We start from the raw sequence: 21,527 nt of genomic DNA on the forward strand, positions 1-21,527 counted from the left end.
TTCTTTAAGAATTTGCCTGGTAATAGGGGAACAAGGACACAGCTCAGCATGTGCAAAGGCAAGAAGGCTTGAGAGAGAGCAGGGTGAATTCAGGGGCCTGTGGACATTTCTGGTTGGCTGCAGCATTGGATAGGGTTGAGGGATTGCAAGAGTTGAGGCAGGAGGGAAAAGATGAAGCTGGATCATGAACGACCGTGAATGCCATTTGAAGGTGTTTGAATTCACCTTAAGAATTTTAGAAGGACTGGTGAAGGATTTTAAGCAGGAGAGTGACAAGAGCAAATTTGAGTTTCAGAACAGTTAGTCTGGAAAGGTGATAAAGGAGGGATTGGAGCGAGGTGAGACTGGAGGCGTGGAAAATAAGGAGGGAGTTGCAGTAGTCATCCAGACGCGAAGTGAGGAGTGCCTGATCTAGAGCAGTAGCATTGGGAGTGAAGAAGAGGAGACTGATCCATGAGATATTGAAGAGAAAGAGTTAAAAAGTTCTGTTTACAGATAAGACATGGGAGGAGAGTGAGGAGTCTAGAATATCTCCCAAACTTGGGGCTGCTGAGTAGATAATGGCACCGTTTACCAAGAGTAAAGAGTCGGGGCTTGGGTATGTAGCATCTAGTCCAGAAATACAGATTCGAGCATCTTTAATTGATTGATCAAGCCACGAGGTTCCTCGGGATGGTCCCTAAACTGCATCTCCGTAATAAATATGGTCATGATTATGATAAACAGTTGATTGGCATTAATCTCATCTCATTCGTCAGGAGGGATCATTGAAGACTTTCATTTGAATGATGCTGGCTATTTAGTAAACACTGTGACTGAAATGTGAAGCAGACAAAACTGGTTACGTTTAATGGCTGTAAGTAGTGACTTGCTTTAGTGGTGTCATAGCTTCCTCTTTAAAAACTTCCTGCTTACTCAATTCTGTGTGTGTGCGTGTAGATAAATTTTCATGATTCTTAACCACTCTTTTTACAAAGCTATAGAATCTAGTTCATATTCTCTTTAACTCATGGCATCTGTGAAAACTATTTTTGAATTTTATAGTAGTATTTGAATGTTAGTTCTCCTGGACTATTTTTTCCCCATGATAATTAGTAAAAAAAAAAAAAGAAAATCATTCTTTATAAAGTCATTATTTTTATTGTCTTTGGTTTCTGAATTTCTTCCACCAGCAAAATAAGAAAGAAGGAAAACACCCACACCTTTCTACACACAAAAATGTAGGAAAGAAAAATATAGTATCTCTATCAAACGGTATACTGTTATTATAGCATCTTATTTTCAATTATTTATAATGAAGTATTTGTTACTGATATTCTACTCATAAGCTATTCTTCCTGGAGATTTTATGCCATAATTTTTCAATGTCCAGTTATAGAATCTTCTTCAGGGTTAAATATTTTAGATGAGATTAATAGATTTAAATGTTTGATGTTAGTTGGCTTCCTGTATTATTGTTAGGAAACCATTTTTAATCCATTAAAATGATGGGACCAGAATTTTTAAATAGATGTTGGATCTTTGTCTGCTAAGTATTTTTAAAAAGCATTATAGGAGCTCCTCTCTACTTGCTAGATGGGATGCTCCGTAACTCTTGAATCATTTAATAAAGCCAATTAACTCTGTAAAATTTACTTTGTTGAATTTTTGTAAAAAAATTTAAAAAGTATTATATACATTTTTCAGACAGCTGCCTGAAAACAGGAACCTATTTTTCTTTGTAAAATTACATCTGGAAATGTCTTAATGTTTTGTTTTGGTTTTATTAACAGTGATTTCATTTTAAATGTATATTCAGCATATACTTTATTCATTTACTATTCAGTTAACATTTATTTAGTATGGCTCACTCATTTATTTATTGAACTGCCACCTGCCCTTAAATAGCTTATTATTATTATTTGTGTGTGTGTATGAGGAATACTGGCCCTGAGCGAACATCCATTGCCGATCTTCCTCTTTTTGCTGAGGAAGATTAGCCCTGAGCCAACATCTTTGCCAGTCTTCCTTTATTCTATATGTGGGACGCCACCACAGCATGGCTTGATGAGCAGTGCGTAGGTCCACGCCTAGGATCCGAACCTGCGAATCCTGGGCCGCCGAAGCGCAGCACATGAACCCAAGCACTACACCACCAGGCCAGCCCCAAATAGCTTATTATTTGATTTGAGAAACTAGACATATAGATAGGAGAATTAAAAAGAAACCTTGAAATATAAGGGATAGAGAAATATCTTTTATTCAACAAATTTTATTAATTACATTACATGTGCCTTACACATGGAGGTACTCAGCATGTTACCTACTGTCCAAAAGAGGTAAGCTATGACTTCTGCCTTCTAGAAAGGTGCAATTTAGATTTTTGTGGAGTTAGGGGAGGACATGATATGATATTGACGATGACAGGTAATTGAATACAAACTATAGATTAATTCTTATATTCTCACAACAACCTTATAATATAGTCCAGTATTATTTTCCCGATGAGGAAACTAAAACTTAGAGAGATCAAGTGATTTGTCCAAGGTCACACAGTTAATACACAGAAGAGACAGGATTAAACCCAAGTCTGTGTGACTTGATGTCCCATTCATAGAGCCACCATATTATATGATAGCATAAATAATTATATGATATAACACAAATAGCAGAAATGCAAGGAAAAATTAGTAATTGCCTTAAGAAGCAAAATTGAATTTTTATAGACATTTAGAGGAGGGGCAAATTGCATCTATTTGGGGAGGATGAAAAAAGACTTCATTATTTTGCAAATGCAAATTAAAGTCCATTAATATAATGTACACTGTGTACAGAGTCCACATAGAAAGCTTTCACTCTGTTTTTTGAATGATTTAATGAATAATAAATAGAAGGGTGGTTCTCAATACCTAGCTGTGAATATACATTACTGTTATAATCACAGTTATCATTGATAGTACTAGAATGTTCACATTATCCTAGATGGTGAGTAGAACAATAAATAAATATAATATTTGCCCTCTAAACGATGTTCTGTAAAGCTTGCCAGTTTTCTGAATGTAGCTTTGTTAAATGATTGGATGAATTCCTGCCTTGAAATTGCCTCTTCATAGCATTAAAACAAATACAGTAAGGAAGCTGAAGTACTATTCAAGTGAGAAAAGCATGATTTACTTTGTGTGTACAATTTAAAAAAATTACCTCATGACTTTTAACACACAGCTCACTTCTGTTGAATTTGGCACTTGAAGAGTTTTGAGGAACAGAAAATAGAGCCTGTAAGAAAGGCCAGGGAATGGCATTATTTATCTCAGAGGATAAGCAAGCCAGGAAATAAGTTTTCAAAAATGTATTCTAAATAACGCTTCTGATTCTGTGGTGATTGTACGTTTCATAAAAATAATGAGGGTGGTTATTTAAGACATAATTTGACTTGTTGATGTGGTTGGCTGTCTGTATACGTTATTATGATAGCAAAGTGTTGGGTGTGTGTGTGCTTTTACAGCACAGACACTAAAATGGAAATGATGCGGAGAATACTAGAGTGGCCTCCATGTGAGGAAAACATGACATTTATAAAATATTCGATGGTTTTGGGAATACCATGTTTATAGACAGGGAGGCTCAATGTCCTAAAGATGTTAGTTCTCCCTGAATAAATCTGTAAATTCAAGGCAATTCCAATAAACACCCCAGTGAGATTTTTCATGAAATGTAAAGAGTTGATGTTAAAGCTTATGTGGAAGAGCAAACAGCCGAAAAAAGCCAGGACGATTTTGAAGAGATCTGCGGTTTAGAGACTCGTTAAGACCTAAGTGTAGTATCGGTACAGAGAGAGACGTAGCGTCCACGACGGAGAGCACAGAAACAGACCCACGAACATGTAGAGGGTTGGTGTGTGGAAGGCCTGGCTTTGCAGACCCATGAAGACGGACTAGTCACGAAATGGGCTGTAATAAATGTTGCTGGGACAACCAGCTGTATGGAAAAAAATAAAATTGTGTTCTTACTTTTAACCACAAACAAAATCAATACCAGATGGGTTAAAGGCTTAAATGTGAAAAACAGTACTTTAAAACTTCTAAAAGAAAACAGAAGAATATATTTATGCATTCTGGGTAGGCAAGGATTGCTTAAACAAAGTATAAAATGCTCAACTCATAAAGGAAAAAAGGTTGATAAATTTAACTATATTTAAAACAAAAACTTGTGTAAATAAAAAAAAAAGAACATAAAAGTTAAGACAAACCACAGAGTAGGAGATATATTACACATATAAACAACAAAGTATTGGTATCCAGAATATATGAAGAACTCTTAAATATAAATTAGAAAAAAGAGAAGTAGACCAATTAAAAAGTAGATTTAAAGGACTTAAGGATTTAAACAGGTGATTTGCAAAAGAATGGTTAGTAAAGACATGAAATATGCTCAAGTTACCAGTAAGCGAGAAAATGCACACTGAAATAAAAACCATGAGATGACTATTTCCTGCTCATAATTTTGGCAAAATTTAAAACATCTAACAATCAAATATTGTTGACTTCATAGAAAAAAGGGAGAGTTTCTTCTGCTCGTAGAAGAGTAAGTTGATTCCACCATTTTGGACAATATCAGGTAAAACTAGGAGTTAACTGTTCCACTCCAGAAAAACTCTCGCTGTGGCATTCAGTGCTGGTTACCAGTGGAAAGGACACATAAATTGTGGAATAGTCCATCAGTGGAATATTATTTGGCAGTGAAAATAAGTGAACTAGACTTACTTGCGTCACCATGGACAAATCTAACAATATTGTTAACAGAAAATACCAAAAGGGTCTAATGTAATGCTATTTTATTAAAGTAAAATAACTGTATTGTTTTATTATAGTAAGATAGTATTATAGCCAAAACAATACTATTGTTTAGGGATGTCTACATATGATAAAAGTAAAGGCACAGAGACTGGAATGATGAGCACCGTATTCAAGATGGTGGTGTCCTTTCAGAGGGAAGGTGAGGGAGATAGATCAGAAAAGGGTACACTTTATTTCTTCAGGTGGGGGGAGAGTGTTGGTTTCTTATCCTTTATACCTTTGTTTGAATTTTTTAAAGCACAGTTGGGCCTTGAAAAAAACCGGTGATTATTAGTTAGATAAGAAGAGAAGGATTCCTGATTCATTCAGAAATGTTAGTGTGCAGTGAGGCTGCATTTCTTATCCACTCATATATTAATCTCACTTGACTGCTGTTGTGCATGCAAAGAAGGGGCAGCTTCCTGAAGGGTGAACAGATGGCTTTTCTGAGACATGATGTGGGTGAAACTGAACCAAATGTGGCCTTCCAAGTCAAACTTCCCTTTTTTCCAAGATGTAATACCTGTTTGGATATAAAATATATTTTTAAAAAATACATCATTGTATACTATAAACTATTTCCTGCCTCGGAATTTAGATTCTCCCCACCACACACATACCTTTTAAAAAAAAAAAAGGAGTGAAGAAGAACTAAATAGTGGTTTATTTCTGCCCTAGTCACTTCAGCATGCTGCATAAATTATTCTTATTGAATTCTATATGAAAGAGATAATAAGAATGAATCCCTTACTCTGAAGTGCTTTGAGGTGTAATAGCAGGAGTCACAAAAAATGTAGTGGCTACTTCTTTTCCTTTTTGAGTTTATAGAGTTTTATTGGTGTTGTTATTTGTCTAGAATACTGAGATTAACATATACCTGTAGCCTTTTTAGTTTAATATTAACTCAGAAGAGAGAGCATTAATTCCATTTCACTGGCTACCTGCTCCCCCACCCCTCAGATAATTCTGGTCAGTACTTTAACATTAATTGAGATTTGCCTGGTGCAGTGCACTATTCTAGACTCAGCAGAGGGCATGAGGAGACAGATCTTCCTTTAAGGAATTCATAGTTTGTGTTTACCTAATCGTGTAACAAGTGAAACATAGAAGGAAATTTTTCTGCAGATTTTATTTGTCCTAGTTGTATTCTACCCATTCATGGCTTCAAAATTAATAAGCTTCTCTAGAGATGAGAATAAAGATTAAAGACAAAGCCAGACGGTAGATTTATGGCCTCAGCTGTCTTTTCCAAGGAGACTGAATTAATCATTCAGATATTCTAGTTGATAGGTGTATACGGATGTCTTTCAAGTCTTCTGACAAAAATGAAATTTCCAATTTGGTTTAAAGAAGAAAAATCAAAGCCTTCTGTAAACCTTATTCCCAAAGCCTGAAGGCTCTCACTTTGAGAAAAAGTTGTATGATTTCTCCCAAGGGACAAACAGATGGCTTTCTCAGCTCAGCGACTTTAGTTTGGGATAAATAGATTTCACATGACATTCTCTGATTTTATTCTAGAAATACTTTTAAATCGATCAGACTTGATCGGGTGGGTATGTTTTTACAAGGATATACTGAATACTGTGCCGATATATAAGATAGAAGAGATGTGGTTCTCTCCTTCAGAATCAACAGCCTTTTCTTCCTAAGAATTTTGGAAATTGAGAATGAACCCTGTGTTGTGGTCTTGGACAACCCCACATGGGTGACTCTGTAGCTCCTTTTTCTGTTTCCCTGATTAGTCAGTCTACTCCTTGGTTATCACTGGCTTCTGATCTCAAAGAAAGAACCGAAGATAGCACAACGCTCTGAGTCACCCTCTGAAAGACAGTCGTCCTCTCTCTGTCAGGATTCTCAGATGAGCTCAGTGACTGTCTGAATCCTTTGTGCTGGTGGGAAACTCAGTGTAAAGCCTCCCACTCTTTGGCCCCCACTTCCCTCTAGTCCTCCAATTTTGATGATTCCTCAACCCCAGAAGGCCTCCAGTCCATGAGCCTCCTGCCTTTTCACTGCCCACTCCCTTTGTCTTTCTCTCTCCTTCACCTGGCTGGGATTCTGCAGTCCGTCATTACAGCCGTGATCCTGCTCCTTCTCCCTCTGTTGTACTCACCCTAAAAAGCTTCAACCTGGTTAAATCTATTTCTCTGCATACTCTACACCTACACCCAAGCACCTGAATGGACTAGATAGCCATGCTGTCTGATCTCACCTTAAATCTATTTATACAAAGCTCCAGGGGCACTCAGGACTGCCTGGCCAACCCATTTACCCAGTAGTTATCCCCTCACTGTCCTGTGACATCAGTGTGCTCTTTTCACTCCATCTTTTCCATTAGCACACGTTTGTAATGTATTTCCCATCTTTAAAAATGAAAACCATTTGACCCCTCCAACCCGTTTTAGCTCTTGTCTCATTGCTCTGCTCCCCTTTATAGCAAAACTCCTCAAAAGAGTGGCCTATATTCAGTCCTCATTTCTTCACTTTCCACTCTTCTGAGATCACTCCAGTTAAGCTTTCATCCCCGCCATTCCGTTCATGTCAAGGTCCCAGTGATCACCTGAATCAGCCTTTCTGCAGCATTCGGTCCTGGTGGTCACTCCCTTCTCTTTGAAACTCTTTCCTCACTTGGCTTCTGGGCCACTACCCTTCCTACCCCACGAGCCACTAGTCACCTTTCCTGCTCCATCTCTTCCCACCTTCTAAAGTCTTTGCAGTTCTTCTCGTTTGGCTCCTTGCTGAGTGATCATAGACCTATGGCGGCAAATTTTTATATGCCGAACACCCTACTCGAGGGGAACAGAAGCTCCTGCGCTTGGGACCCTTCCAGACCTCATCCTGTGTACCTCTTCATCTGGCTGTTCATTTGTATCCTTTGTAAAACTCATTAAACATATATATATGCTGATAACTCCAATATTTATGCCCTTAGCCGCAACCTCGCCACAGAAATCTGGAATCATATATTTCCAATTGCATTCGTGACTTTTCCCTTTGGAAGTCTAATAGCCATCTCAAACTTAACATGCCCAAAATTTATTCTCTGCCCTTCCCCCATTAAAAAAATGCGTCGTCAGTGTAGCTAGATCGTAATGTAGCACCTTACCCAGCTTTATGTTTTTTCATAACCCTTGTCACTACCTGACATTACATCACATATCTATATATTTATTTCCTTACTTCACCCACTGGAGTATAACCCCATGTCAGCAGGGTCTCTTATTTATTCATTCCTTGTAGTAGGCAGCATAATGGTCCTGTAAAGATGTCTGTATCCTCATCCCCAGAATCTGTGAATATGTTTCCTTATGTGGCAAAAGGGATTTTGCAAATGTGATTAAATTGAGGATTTTGAGATGGGGAAATTATCCTGGATTATCCAGGTGGGCCCAATGCAATCACAAGGATCCTGATAAGGGAAAGAGGGAGGAAGGGGAATTAGAGAAGGAGATATACAGTGGAATCAGAGATTGGAGTGATGTGGTCATGAGCCAAGGAATGTGGGCAGCCCCTAGAAGCTGGAACGGGCAAGGAACACATTCTCCCCTAGAGCCTCCAGAATGAACGCAGTCTGCTGACAGATTTTAGCCCCATAAAGCCTATTTTGGACTTCTGACCTCCAGAACTTTTAAGATAATAGATGTGTGGGATTCGTTTTGTGTGTGTGTGTGTGTGTGTGTGTGTGTGTGTGTGTGTATGTGTGTGAGAGGAAGATTAGCCCTGAGCTAACATCTGCTGCCAATCCTCCTCTTTTTGCGGAGGAAGATTGGGCCTGGGGCTAACATCCATACTTATCTTCCTCTACTTTATATAGGATACCGCCACAGCATGGCTTGATAAGTGGTGCGTTGGTCCACGCCCGGGATCCGAACGCGGGAACCCCGGGCCGCCAAAGCGGAGTGCGCAAAGTTAACCGCTACACCATCGGGCCAGCCCCAAATGTATGTTATTTTAAGCCACTAAACTGGTGGTAATTTGTTAAAGCAGAGGTAGAAAACTAATGCACTTCTGTATCTTCAGCACCTAGCACTTTCCTGGCACATAGGTGCTAAATAAAATAATTATTTTGAATGAATGGTGTCATTACTTTAGATTCCATAGAGAGGTTATTGAAGTTTCTAATCCCTATTCTAAATGGTATCATTGAAAATAAATGATCCATTATTTCTTTGAAAAATAATATTTGCTTTTGTTTTTGTCCAGGCAAAAGATATTTTTTGTTTGTTTGTTTTCCTAATCTATTTCAGGCAGGCATTTTATAAGAGAGAGAGAGAGTGTGTGTGTGTGTGTAGAGTGATTTAAAAATCTCAGAATGTCAGGAATGGAGAGGACTCGAAAGGGCATTCACAGTTGAATTTCCTGATCTGATGTTTGTGTATTTCTCACCATTTCCCTGACAAGTGACCATCCCAAGTCTATTTTGGAACCTTCAACGATGGGAAAGTCACTTTAGCTGGAGAGGTCAAGACCACTTTTGGATAGACTTTTCTGACTTTTGTCCATTTTGTTCTCCACTTACAGAATTAAACCAATACTAAAAATGTTAGTTATAAGCAAAACTGACTTATTTTAACCAATTTATTAAGGATATATCTGAAGTTCAAGCCACTGATTATCTTTACATGTGAAATGCCTACTTTTGCATTCATATTTGTCGGGAAACCCTTATGCTGTGCCACTAGAAACCATCAAATATGCTTTTGGGGGATAAAAGTCAAGACATGATCTGCAGTTAAGTGATAAATACTTGCATTGCTCCCTTGTTGTGTGTCTGAGCAGGCATTTAAGACGGGCATTTTTAGTAGGGAATGGCATTGGCTTAACCTTGGGATTTACCTCTCCAGATACTGTCGAATTATTAATATTTATGTTGTGTGGATGGCTCAGCTGATGTAGGACAGTCAATTGAATTTGGTTCGGCAAATGTTGAGCCCTGTCTGTGTCTTATGCATTATGCTGGACACCTGAGAAAAAAAGATGATAGCATTATGGCTCCTACCCTCAAGAGAGTATCCCTCATAATCTAGTAGGGTATATAGACACGTAAACACAAAAAAACAAGAAGTGATTAATACTCTACCGATGGCATGAGCAAAGCTTTCTGAGAGTGAATTGGCGCTAGTGATTAGTCCTGACTTGCCAGCCAGACAGTGGGTGGGTGGGAGGATGGTAAAAGGAGGAGAGAAGAGAAGAGGAGGAAAGGGAATAAATATAATGTATGAACTTTTGTACGTAATTTGAGTGCCACAGTATCCTGAATGTTCCATTGTTGATTATATAAATAGTCATAGTTTAGATGTGTGAACCTTGATTACATGGTTGAATGGTTAATTTCCTGATAAGAATTTTGCTTGCAAATGCCACAATTTTCACTTCCTATTGATGCATTAAAATAATTCATTCTCTAATGTAAGTGACAAATGAAAAATTATGCATTAAAATTAACCATGGCATTTAAACAACCTGTTAAGAGTCATTTGTCCCCAGAATGTGACAGCACTATCTAGCACTCAGGACTATCAAGGTTATTTGCATCAGTCAACTCTGTATCTTTTACTCTATATGTTCAGATGGAAGGTGGAGCCTTTTAACCTATAGACGTAGGATCTCTCAGCCACTCAGATTCCTTCTTGCCCTTGGTGAGGCTGCATTTCCCATCTCTGAGATGGCAACCATGGCTTATTCAAGGAGAACTTCAGGGTGGTGATTGCCCTACCCTCCTTTTGGATGAAGTGGTTCCTTGGAGAACTGTAAGCTCCAAGAAGGAAGGTACCACATCTCACTAGTTCTTTGCTGTAGCTTTAATGCGTACCATTGGAGTCCTTCGTTTGCTGAATGAATCAATGAATGAATGATTGTTACCTCACTGTCCTTCAAGTGTCAGCAATAAAAGTAAGAGATAAGGGACCATGGTGCGATTCTTCCTTTTATGAACTACTGAAGCACTTGTTCTTATTTGCAGTCTTACGATCGTTTATCTGCTTATGTTTCTTGTTCATGCTGCAGTGCCAGCAATATGCCAGGCACTGCGGGGGGTCTCGGCCCTGCTCCATCTCAATTCTCTCACCGAAACAAAGTCCTTGAGAACAGGCGTCACATCGTACTTACATTTAACACTGGTCAATGTTTAGTATGATATCGGTGCTCAGTAAGCATTTATCTAAAGAAAGAATGAATATTAGCAACTTTGAAATCAGAGAGGACCTCAATGTACTGGGAGCAGCAGGTACTGCAGCCTCGTTTGCTAGACTTCCAATAGCCCAGAATCTTTTTTTTTTTTTTTTTTTGGTGAGGAACATCAGCTCTGAGCTAACATCCATGCTAATCCTCCTTGTTTTGCTGAGGAAGACTGGCCCTGAGCTAACATCGTGCCCATCTTCCTCCACTTTATATGGGACACCGCCAGAGCATGGCCTGACAAGCAGTGTGTCAGTGCGCATCCGGGATCTGAACCCAGGCTGCCAGCAGCGGAGCGCGCACACTTAACCGCCACGCCCGGGGCCGGCCCCATAATAGCCCAGAATCTTAAACATGTTTTTTCCCTTCTCAGTTTTTTTTTTTTAATTTTATGAATGAGTGCATTGAAAGTACCCCAAGCTGTGCAGCTCACGCTTTCCCTGTACGAACAGGACGCAAAGGCAGGGTTGGTTGGTGGGAAGGAATCTGCTAATATCTAGGTTCCCATACGTTTGAGCAACAGAAAGACAGACATGTCAGTTGGCTAATGTTGTGGGATGGAGATCTAGTACTTTTTCCTCTCTCTGCCCATACACTTTTCCCTTTTTTATTCATCTCCATATGTCATATGATAGAAATGTATTCTCTGCTGGTCCCAAACAAGAAAACCATTATTAAGGCTGTATTGAGATCTTTTACTGCTTAGACTGTCTGTGGTCTTAAATCTTTTGTTTGTCCATTTCCTGTTGCCCTTTCTTTACTAACCACCCTGCCTGCAGCACCCCTCCCCCACCAAGTTCAATGCCTGATTTGTTAATTAGGTTGAGGTCTTTTCCCATGATCGGCTGAAACTGTTACTACAGTGTGACTAGTGATATTTGTAGCCACGTGTGTATGTGCTTAGGTATGTTGTGATCCGTGTGGAAAGACTGTCTTGGTTGCAGAGAGTTTGGTCTGCATCTGTGAGAACAGCAATATAACCTGCATGTAAGTGGTTAGCATAGTCACAAATATGCACGTTGCTGCTAAGTCCAGAGGATGCCGGCTTAGAGAACTGGCAGTCCAGCTTCACTAGGGTGGTCAGGGACTGTTCCTTTGAAGATGTCACAATTAAGCTGAAATTTAGAGATCAAAAAGCATTCAGCCACGCTAGGAAGGCAGAGAAGGCCATTGCAGGCAGAGCAGAAGCAATGGTAAAAAAAAAAAAGTCCGTCCTTTGAGCAGGAATTATTTATTTTGGGGTGAGGGTGGTTATGCACGGTCATCAGTACATCGTCCCCCTTCAGTGAGGTGGCTGCCTGGAGCCAGGAATGCAGACTGCAATTGTGAGACAGGACCTCTTGTTGAATCCTTTGTATATACCATGCTCATCTTTACACTGCTTTCATTTGTCTTTGCCACCATCCGGTAGCTGGGGACCCAGGTAGGTAAGTGCTGTGTATTGTTTTCCCAGTTCCCTTAGCTCAGAACATGAATAGGTAGGTCAGAGATGGTAGGAGGGCTAAGATGTGTTTTATACATGTTTAAAACCTAAGTTGAATTGTGAATGGTGGATTTTGAGTTCGTTTTTATTATTTTCAACAAATGGTGAATTGGTAAGATTATGACATGACAGAGGAAAACTTGAAAGTTTTCATCTTCCTAAAAAATGCTTGGGAGGATCATGGAGACAGTGGCTTTGATCCCAAAGACATGCCTGTGGCATGTCTTAGAGTTATGACTGGTTACGCCTCATACATCTTTCCTACCTGTGTGGCCTTGGACAAGTTATTTAATCTTTTGGTATCTCTGATGCCTCCTTTGTAAAATGGGAATAACAGTAGAACCTACCTGATAGGATTATTGTGAGGATTAAACCAGTTAATGTGTGTAAAGCACTTGAAACAATGCCAAGTACATAGTAAGCTCTAAATGTACTAATTGTCATCACTATCATCATAATCATCAACATTAGAAGTGTACTTTCCATGTCGGAGGTAAAACCTGTGTCAGGAATTCTCGTGTCACAGTGATAACCAGAAATGTAAAGTTGATTAAAATTTTAAAAAACTTTCTGTGATGTGTATATTTGGGTTTTTGTTTGTTTTTTATTAGCTTTAATGAGCAATAATTCACATACTATAAAATGCACCCCTTTAAAATGTACAGTTTAATGATTTTTAGTATATTCACAAAGTTGTATAACCATCACCACTATCTAATTTTAGAATATCTCATGACTCCAAAAAGAATTGTAGAACGTTTTCATCACCTTCATACCCATTACCAATCTCTCCCCATTCTTCTCTCCCCTGGCAACCACTAATCTCAGTCTGTCTTCATATATTTGTCTGTTCTGACCATTATATATACATGGAATCATACAACATGTGGCTTTTGTGTATGGCATCTTTAACTTAGTCTAATGTTTTCAGGGTTCATGCTACATGTTGTAGCATGTATCAGTACTTCATTCCTTTTTGTGGGTAAATAATATTCCACTGTAAGGATATACCATATTTTGTTTATCCATTCATTACCACAGCATTTGGATGCATTTGGGTTGTTTCCATTTTCTTGGCTATTATGAATAATGCCGCTATAACATGAGTGTACAAATTTTGTGTGGGTGTATGTTTTAATTTCTCTTGCATATATACCAAGGAGTAGAATTGCTGGGTCATACAGTAATTCTATGTTTAACATTTTGAGTAACAACCAAACTGTTTTCCCAAGTGGCTGCACTATTTTACAATTCCACTAGCAATGTATGAGGGTTCCAATTTCTCTGCATCTTCGCCAACACTTGTTATTGTCTGTCTTTTTTATATTAGTCATCTTGGTGGGTATGAAATGGTATCTCATTGTGGTTTTGATTTGCATTTCTCTGGCTAATGTTGTTGCGCATCTCTTTACTTGCTTATTGGCCATTTGTGTATCTTCTTTGGAGAAATGTCTATTCAAATCCTTTGACCTTTTTTTTTTTTTTTTGAGGAAGATTAGCCCTGAGCTAATATCTGTTGCCAATCTTCCTCTTGTTTTTTGCTGAGGAAGATTGGCCCTTGGCTAACATCTGCGCCCATCTTCCTCTACTTTATATGGGACGCCACCACAGCATGGCTTGATAAGCAGTGCATCAGTCCTCGCCCAGGATCTGAACCTGTGAACCCCAGACCACCGAAGTGGAATGCTCGACCTTACCTGCTAAGCCACTGGGCTGGTGCCTTCTTTGCCTATTTTTTGCTTGGGTTATCTTTTAATCTTTGAGTTATGAGAGTTCTTTATATGTTCTTCATACAAGTCTCTTACCAAATAAATGATTTGCAAATATTTTCTCCCATTCCGTGGGTTTTTTTTTTCCCACTTTCTTGATGGTATCTTTTGAAGCACAACAGTTTTTAATTTTTATAAAGTCCAATTTATTTATTTATTTTGTCATTTGTACTTTTTAAATTTTTTTGTGAGGAAGATTGGCCCTGGGCTAACATCTGCCAATCCTCCTCTTTTTTTTGCTGAGGAAGACTGGCCCTGGGCTAACATCCATGCCCATCTTCCTCCACTTTATATGGGACGCCACCACAGCATGGCTTGACAAGCGGTGTGTCGGTGTGCGCCCGGGATCCGAACTGGCGAAACCCGGGCCGCCGCAGCAGAGCGCGCACTTAACTGCTTGCGCCACTGGGCCGGCCCCCTGTCATTTGTACTTTTGATGTTATATCTAAGAAATCTTTGTCTAATCCAATGTCAGGAAAATTTACTCCTATGTTTTTTTCTAAGGGTTTTACAGTTTTAGCTCTTATATTTAAGTCTGTAATCCATTTTGAGTTAATTTTGCATATGATGTGAGGTAGGGGCCCAAATCTATTCTTTTGAATTTAGATACCCAGTTTTCCCAGTACAATTTGTGGAAAAAACTATTCTTTCCCCATTAAATTGTTTTGGCAACCTTGTCAAAAGTCAACTGACCGTAAGTGGAAGGGTTTATTTCTGACTCTCAATTCTATTCCATTCATCTATGTGTCTGTCTTTATGCCAGTGCCACACTGTCTTGACTACTGTAGTTTTTGTAGTGAATTTTGAATTGGGGAAGTGTGAGTCCTCCAATTTTCTTCTTCAATATTATTTTGGCTATTCTGGGTTCCTTGCACTTCCAGGTAAATTTTAAGATCAGCTTGTCAATTTCTGAAAAAAAGGTAGCTGGAATTTTGATAGAGATTGCATTGAATCTGTATATATCAATTTGGGGAGTATTGCTGTCTTAACAATATTGAGTCTCCTGTTCCATGCATGTAGGATATGGGATGTGTTTCCATTTATTTAGATCTTCTTTAGTTTCTTTCATTGATGGTTTGTAGTTTTCAGTATGAAAGTCTTGTACTTCTTTTTTTAAATTTATTCCTAAGTATTTTATTCTTATTGATGCTATTGCAAATGGAGTTGTTTTTTTTTTTTTTTTTTTAATTTTATTTATTTATTTTTCCCCCAAAGCCCCGGTAGACAGTTGTATGTCGTAGTTGCACATCCATTCTAGTTGCTGTATGTGCGACACGGCCTCAGCATGGCCGGAGAAGCGGCGCGTCTCGGTGCTCGCCCGGGATCCAAACCCGGGGCGCCAGCAGCGGAGCGCACGCACTTAACCGCCAAGCCATGGGGCCGGCCCTGGAGTTGTTTTCATAATTTTATTTTCAGACTCTTTGTTACCATATGTTTGGAGGGTTCTTTTGCTTTTTATTTTATTGTGGTAAAATGTACATAACATAAAATTTACCTTTTAATCATTTTTAAGTATATAATTCACTGGCATTAAGTATTCACAGTGTTGTGTAACCATCACCACTAGCTATTTTGAGAACTTTTTCATCATTCCAAAGACAAACTCCGTACCCATTAGGCAATAGGTCCACATCCGCCCTCCTCCCAGCCCGTAATAGAAACCTCTACTCTAATTTCTGTCTCTATGAATTTGTCTATTCAAGGTACCTCATTAGTAGAATCGTACAATATTTTCTTTGGTTTCTGACTTATTTCACTTAGCATAAGGTTTTCACGGTTCATCCATGTTGTAGCAGGTATCAGAATTCCATTCATTTTATGGCTAAATAATATTCCGTTGTATGTATGTAACACATTTTGTTTAGACATTTATCTGTTGATGAGTACTTGGGTTGTTTCCACCTGTGGGCTGTTGTGAATAATGCTGCTGTGAACAATGGTGTGCAAGTATCTGTTCAAGTCCCTGCTTTCAGTTCTTTTGGGAGTATACTTAGGAGTGGAATTGCTGGATCATATGGAATTCTGTGTTTAACTTTTTGAGAAACAGCCAAACTGTTTCCACAGCAGCTGCCTCATTTTATATTTCCTAGCAGGAATTCATGAGGGTTCCAGTTTCTCCACATTCTCACCAACACTTGTTATTTTCCATTTTTTTAATAATAGTCATCTTAATGGATGTGATATTCATTTTTAAATTAAAATTTAATTAATTAGACTGCATATAATAATCTTTTTAATGGTAGAACACCTAATCCTTCAGACACGTACATACAAAATGTATTTCATTGAAAAAAATCAAGGAAAATTGTGAATTTTCTTTATTCATTCCTAGCTTTATTTCCTGCTTATAATTGTAATTTCCATAATTTCCTATAGTTGAGGATAAACAATTAGACGAAAGCTGGGCTTTTAGAAGAGGAATATTGAAAATTTTTATATATATCAATTAAAGTTTGGAAAATATAACTTTCCTATCTTTTCTATGATGTCAAAGACAACGGAAACTACAGTTAGAACTCTACCAGACAAGGGTGAAGAGGTCTGTGGATATTTCTTGAACCCCTCATTAATGACATCAGAATGTTTGCCAACAACCTTGAAAAAGAAAACAGAAGACATGAACGACCTCCCCTCTGAGAGCCAAAGAAGCATACCGCTCGCTGTGACTGATGCTTTAGAGCATATTATGGAACAGCTCAATGTTTTGACACAGGTGGGTTGGCGTGCTTCGCACTTGAGGGTAATGTATACAAAACAATCCTGGTTAAAGCAGGTTGTAGAACCAGTAGAGCAGGGGTAAGGCTTTCTTTCTTAGCAAGGCAAGCTCGAGGTGGCAAGCAATATAACAAGGCATGCTCTGCTGAGCTGCTCTAGCAAGATCTTGTGGAAGTAAGGTCAGAGCCCATGCACACGCACGTGCGCAAACACACACACACACACACACACACACACACAGTGCTGTATCTGGTCTCGGGGGCTAGAAGGGAGCAGTGGAGACTGTGAAGAACAGTGGTGGTAGTCCATGCTATAAATGTATTTGATTCTGGGCAGTAATGTCTTGTCCTAAGAATTTTTGATGCATCATATTCAGATCAGGACATTATCAAAGAAATATTTTAGGGCCATAAGAAAAATGCATTGGGATTAACCATTTCTGGTTAGAATGAAATATTGGCAATGTTTATAGTTCTTGAGTCCAAAGATATTCTCACTGTGCAATATATAACCTCCCTCATTTCAAAGCTTCTTGTGTTGATGCTGTGTTCTTCTGCAGGTGATGGTTTTTGCATTCCCATTTTAGAATATTACCTCGTCCTTTGATGCCAATTTACCTTTGCAAAGAAGGAATACCATGGATCTTAATATGCCAAAGGTTTTCCAACTCTTGGTCAGGAGATAGAGATGTCATTTAAGTGGTGTGTTGAAATGGATACACCAGAGGTTTTTCTTTCAGCTCTGCTGATTCACTGTTTCCTTTGAAGAATCCTGTTTTTCCTCTTTGGTATATAGAATGAGGAAACTAATATTTGTCAGAGTGGACATTGTCACAAGTTATACAGAATGAAAGGCCTATACTGTGAACTAGAGAGATGTCAATTACTTTCCCAGAACAAATATTTCAAGTTGAAACAGCTCTTGCGTAGAAATCATCTAATTCTTTTCTCAGCCCTGGCTGTGCGTTATAATCACCTGGGCAGTTAAATGTACAGATGTCCAGTTCTCATCTCCAGAGAATCCATTTCAATTGGTCTGGGATAAGACCCTGGCTTTGGTCTCTTAAGCACCCCATATGATTCTGTTTTACAGCCAAGGTTTAGAGCCACTAATTAATGAATATTTTTACCCTCTATATAACATCTCAGGGCCTTTGGAGTTAAGAGGCATGTTTGTGGATTTGGGGTCCTGACAGATTGTAGGAAAGAGTCATGTGAGAACTTGGAATCATTGTAAGATTTGTTCAATGAAAATCATATTAAAATAAAAAATTTTCGCTTTTCAGTATTGTGCTGGAGGTGACTTTCTCTGTGTCTGTTAGACACTTCTTCCCTCTCAAGGTGGTTTTCCTCTCAGCTTCACACCACCTTTAGTTTTGGTTGGCTTGTTTCCCATATCGCCAAGACTTGCTCACCCGCACCGTCGCATCTGGCGTTGAGGCCTCGTCAGGGCCCCTCCCAGTGAGGCTGTGTCTGCTCTGCCCTTGCAGCTCCACCGCCCGTTTCTCCTGCTCTGCACCCGATTCAAGGTTAAATCAATCAAGTATCTGGTAAAATGCTTGGCCCAGAAATGGTAGAAAATATTATCAGCATCATTATTACTTTGAATTAGTCATAATCTATAGTATGAAATGTGAAAACAAAAGCTATTAAATTATGACATTTGTAATAATTGACTACCTTCAGAGGATGATAGGGAATCAATTCATTATCTTGAAACTTGTTGACCAAAATAACCAAGCATTTATCCTGCCTTTTCTCTATGAACTCTACTAACTGGGGAACCAGACAGTAGATGAGGGAAGTGTCTCTTATTTATAAATTATTCTAACTAATAAATCATGGAAGTAGAATATCATCATTTGCAATCCCCAAGAATTAACAGATCTAGGCATTGAGTAGTTACTAAGATTATGAAAAGAGAAACGACCAAACCTTATTAATTTGTCTGCTAGTGAAAGAAGAGACCACCACTTATAGTCTTACTACAGGATCTAACCCAGTCTAATCAAGCCTTTGAAAATACCGAGGGTAGGACAGACTGAACTGCTCTCTGAGGATGCCATCCCTGAAATCCAGACTAGTGGAAACTCTGCGGGTCGAATGGCCTGAGCCTGTCAACAGACACGTTGTAAAGAAAAGAAAGGGAGAGGATGGGAATCTGTAGATTAGGAGACTTTAAATGACATATCAAATCTTGAAAGATAAGACTGAAGGATAAAACCATAAAGAAACACAAGGAAGTGATTTATAATGGTCAGGGGAGTGGCTGCGGTGGGAGGAGGGCAGGGGTGGGGATTCTGGCAGGCACGTGGAAGGCACTCTGGGGTGGCTGGCAGAGTTCTAGTTCTTGATCTCGGTGCTGGTTATAAAGGTGTTTTTCTCATGAGAATTCATTAAGTGACATGTGTTTGGTACAGCTTCCCGAGTTTGTTTTATTTTATAATAAAAAATTTTTAAAAAGATATAAAAGGCCGAAGATGAAGTTGACAATAACACAAAAAATTAGATTTCCCAAATTTAAAAGTAGTCATTCGTGTGGGTGTGTGTGTGTATGTGTGTGTGTGTGTAGTCATATACTCATTTATGAGCCATAGAAGTTAGAGTAGCTAAGACTCATCAAGTCGTGTGTGCCAGGCTCCAGCATTTTACATGCATTATTTCATTCAGGCTTCCTAACACCTCTGTGAGGTGCTGTTATCACCTTCTGGGTGTGAGAACTGGTGGCAATCATGATATTTACAAAGTAAACTGGGTATACAGTTTGGGATGTTTGGGGTTAGGTATGGTTCATCATGGATTGATTGTGACAGAATGACCAGTGATGACGTTTAGGTAGCACCTGGGCTGGGCACGTGGCATCCCATCCCTGCCCCCACTCCCCCACCACCCCTTCTCCCATGTAGCTTGTGGCACCCCTTAGAATGCTTCATGTCACGTCTTCCCTGGCATTGATGCTTTGGAAGATCAGACTTAAGAATTGTCTGCAGAGGCCTGATCTTTTACTCCTTTTTCCTCAAATGCATCAGTTTTTTTTTTTTCCCTCAAACTGGTTGACAGTGCTTTGCCCTGTGGTAGGGCCCAGAAGCAGAGCGAGTTCCGGGGCTCATTTTTGAGCTAACTTCCTGGCAAAAGGGCGGGCATGCCAGTTCTCTGAAGGATCTCCTGTGCAGAGAGCACGGTTGGTCATCCTCACCACCGGGTCACCAGGCGTTGATTATTTTGTCCTCCTTTTTGCAGACTGTTTCAATCTTGGAGCAGCGACTGACTTTGACAGAGGATAAGCTGAAAGACTGCCTTGAAAATCAGCAAAAGCTTTTCAGTGCTCTCCATCAGAAAAGCTGAATAGAGAAGAATGAGCAGAGGCACAATAAATGACACGTGTACATATACTCAGGAAGGGAGTACGAGGCGCTTCATGCAACACAACCGTGCGCTCATTATCTTGGCATTTCTTAAAAGGGTGAGCCACAGAACAAGGCAGGAAAGGCATAATTCAGGACTCATTTAAACACACAAATCAATGTCAAGGACTGATTTAAAGCATTACCATTTATGATTGCAGTAATAAAGTGATAAGCATTCAAGTGGCTCTGTATTTTCCCCCATAATATTTTAAATGTCAGTTTTCATTTATAGTCCAAATCCTACCAGGAAAGTAACCACATCTCTGGATTTCGTAGTTAAATCATTTCAAATTGACCATGTTCAGGCAGTTCCTCAAAGCAATTAATGTATTTCTTTTGTGAACAACACCCTTGGGGTGAAATAATTCACTTACCTCTAAAACAGCATCCTGTATGCAGAGAATGAGTTAGTGATCCGACTCGTATTTCTTTCAGTTCAAAAAAAAAAAAGTGTCCTTTCTTATCAGTGCCTTGAAAAGATGATCTTATAACAATTCCCAAACCACAGAATTTCCACAGCAAGGATACACTTATTTTAATTAGCCACGTCACATATGTGACGTAGGGCAGTGGGTTTTTATTTAATTTATGGTGTACATTGTTTATCTTTTGATAACCCTGAAAGAAAATGAAGAGTTAGAAATATGCAAAGCACATGTATCTTTCTCTCAGAGATGAGTGCACTAAACAGTTTGGGTTGTATCCGAACCTGTGATCCCAGTTTACAAAGATTACGTTACTGTGATTTCAGTGTGCTCAAAAGCCAGAACGATATAACAGCCGCATTTAAAAATATACACACATTTATTTTCACATGCTTCAGAAATTCTGTTGCTTAGGGTGATTTGGGCCGCTGGATAATAAGTACTTAAAAAAAACATTTGCATCACTGTCTTCCTATTTTTTTTAATGAATTGTGATTTCAAACAATGAAAATGAGCCAGGCATTCTAAAAGATCTTGGTTACAAATTAAGAATTTTATTTTATCTTAAACAAAATAAGAGATTAAATTCAAGGAAAACAGATGGAATTATAGCTTGCTTTTCTATTAACTTATATCAAGAACAAAGAAGGTGGGAGAAGGCAGTCTGTAGGTAACATGAGGAAAATACTGTCTACGTTTTGGAAAAGAAGAAAAAATAAAGTCCTATTTATGACGGAGTCT

The 21,527-nt window shown here is 38.9% G+C and overlaps 1 protein-coding gene across 2 annotated transcripts in view; it reads left to right on the plus strand.

The window, feature by feature from the left end:
• The window catches only part of POC1B (POC1 centriolar protein B), a 92,039-nt gene extending 71,244 nt beyond the window's left edge, over positions 1–20,795 (plus strand). Inside the window, exons 11-12 of one of the 2 annotated variants that reach the window (XM_058568688.1) lie at positions 16,735–16,953; positions 20,195–20,795. In XM_058568688.1, the coding sequence (XP_058424671.1) occupies positions 16,735–16,953; positions 20,195–20,299 (324 nt within the window). In that variant the 3' untranslated portion in view covers positions 20,300–20,795. The remainder of the gene's footprint in view (positions 1–16,734; positions 16,954–20,194) is intronic. The other variant, XM_058568690.1, reaches the window with a different exon arrangement.
• Positions 20,796–21,527: the final 732 nt, after the last annotated feature.

Source organism: Diceros bicornis, chromosome 25 (assembly GCF_020826845.1).
Source record: "Diceros bicornis minor isolate mBicDic1 chromosome 25, mDicBic1.mat.cur, whole genome shotgun sequence".
NCBI lineage: Eukaryota > Metazoa > Chordata > Mammalia > Perissodactyla > Rhinocerotidae > Diceros > Diceros bicornis.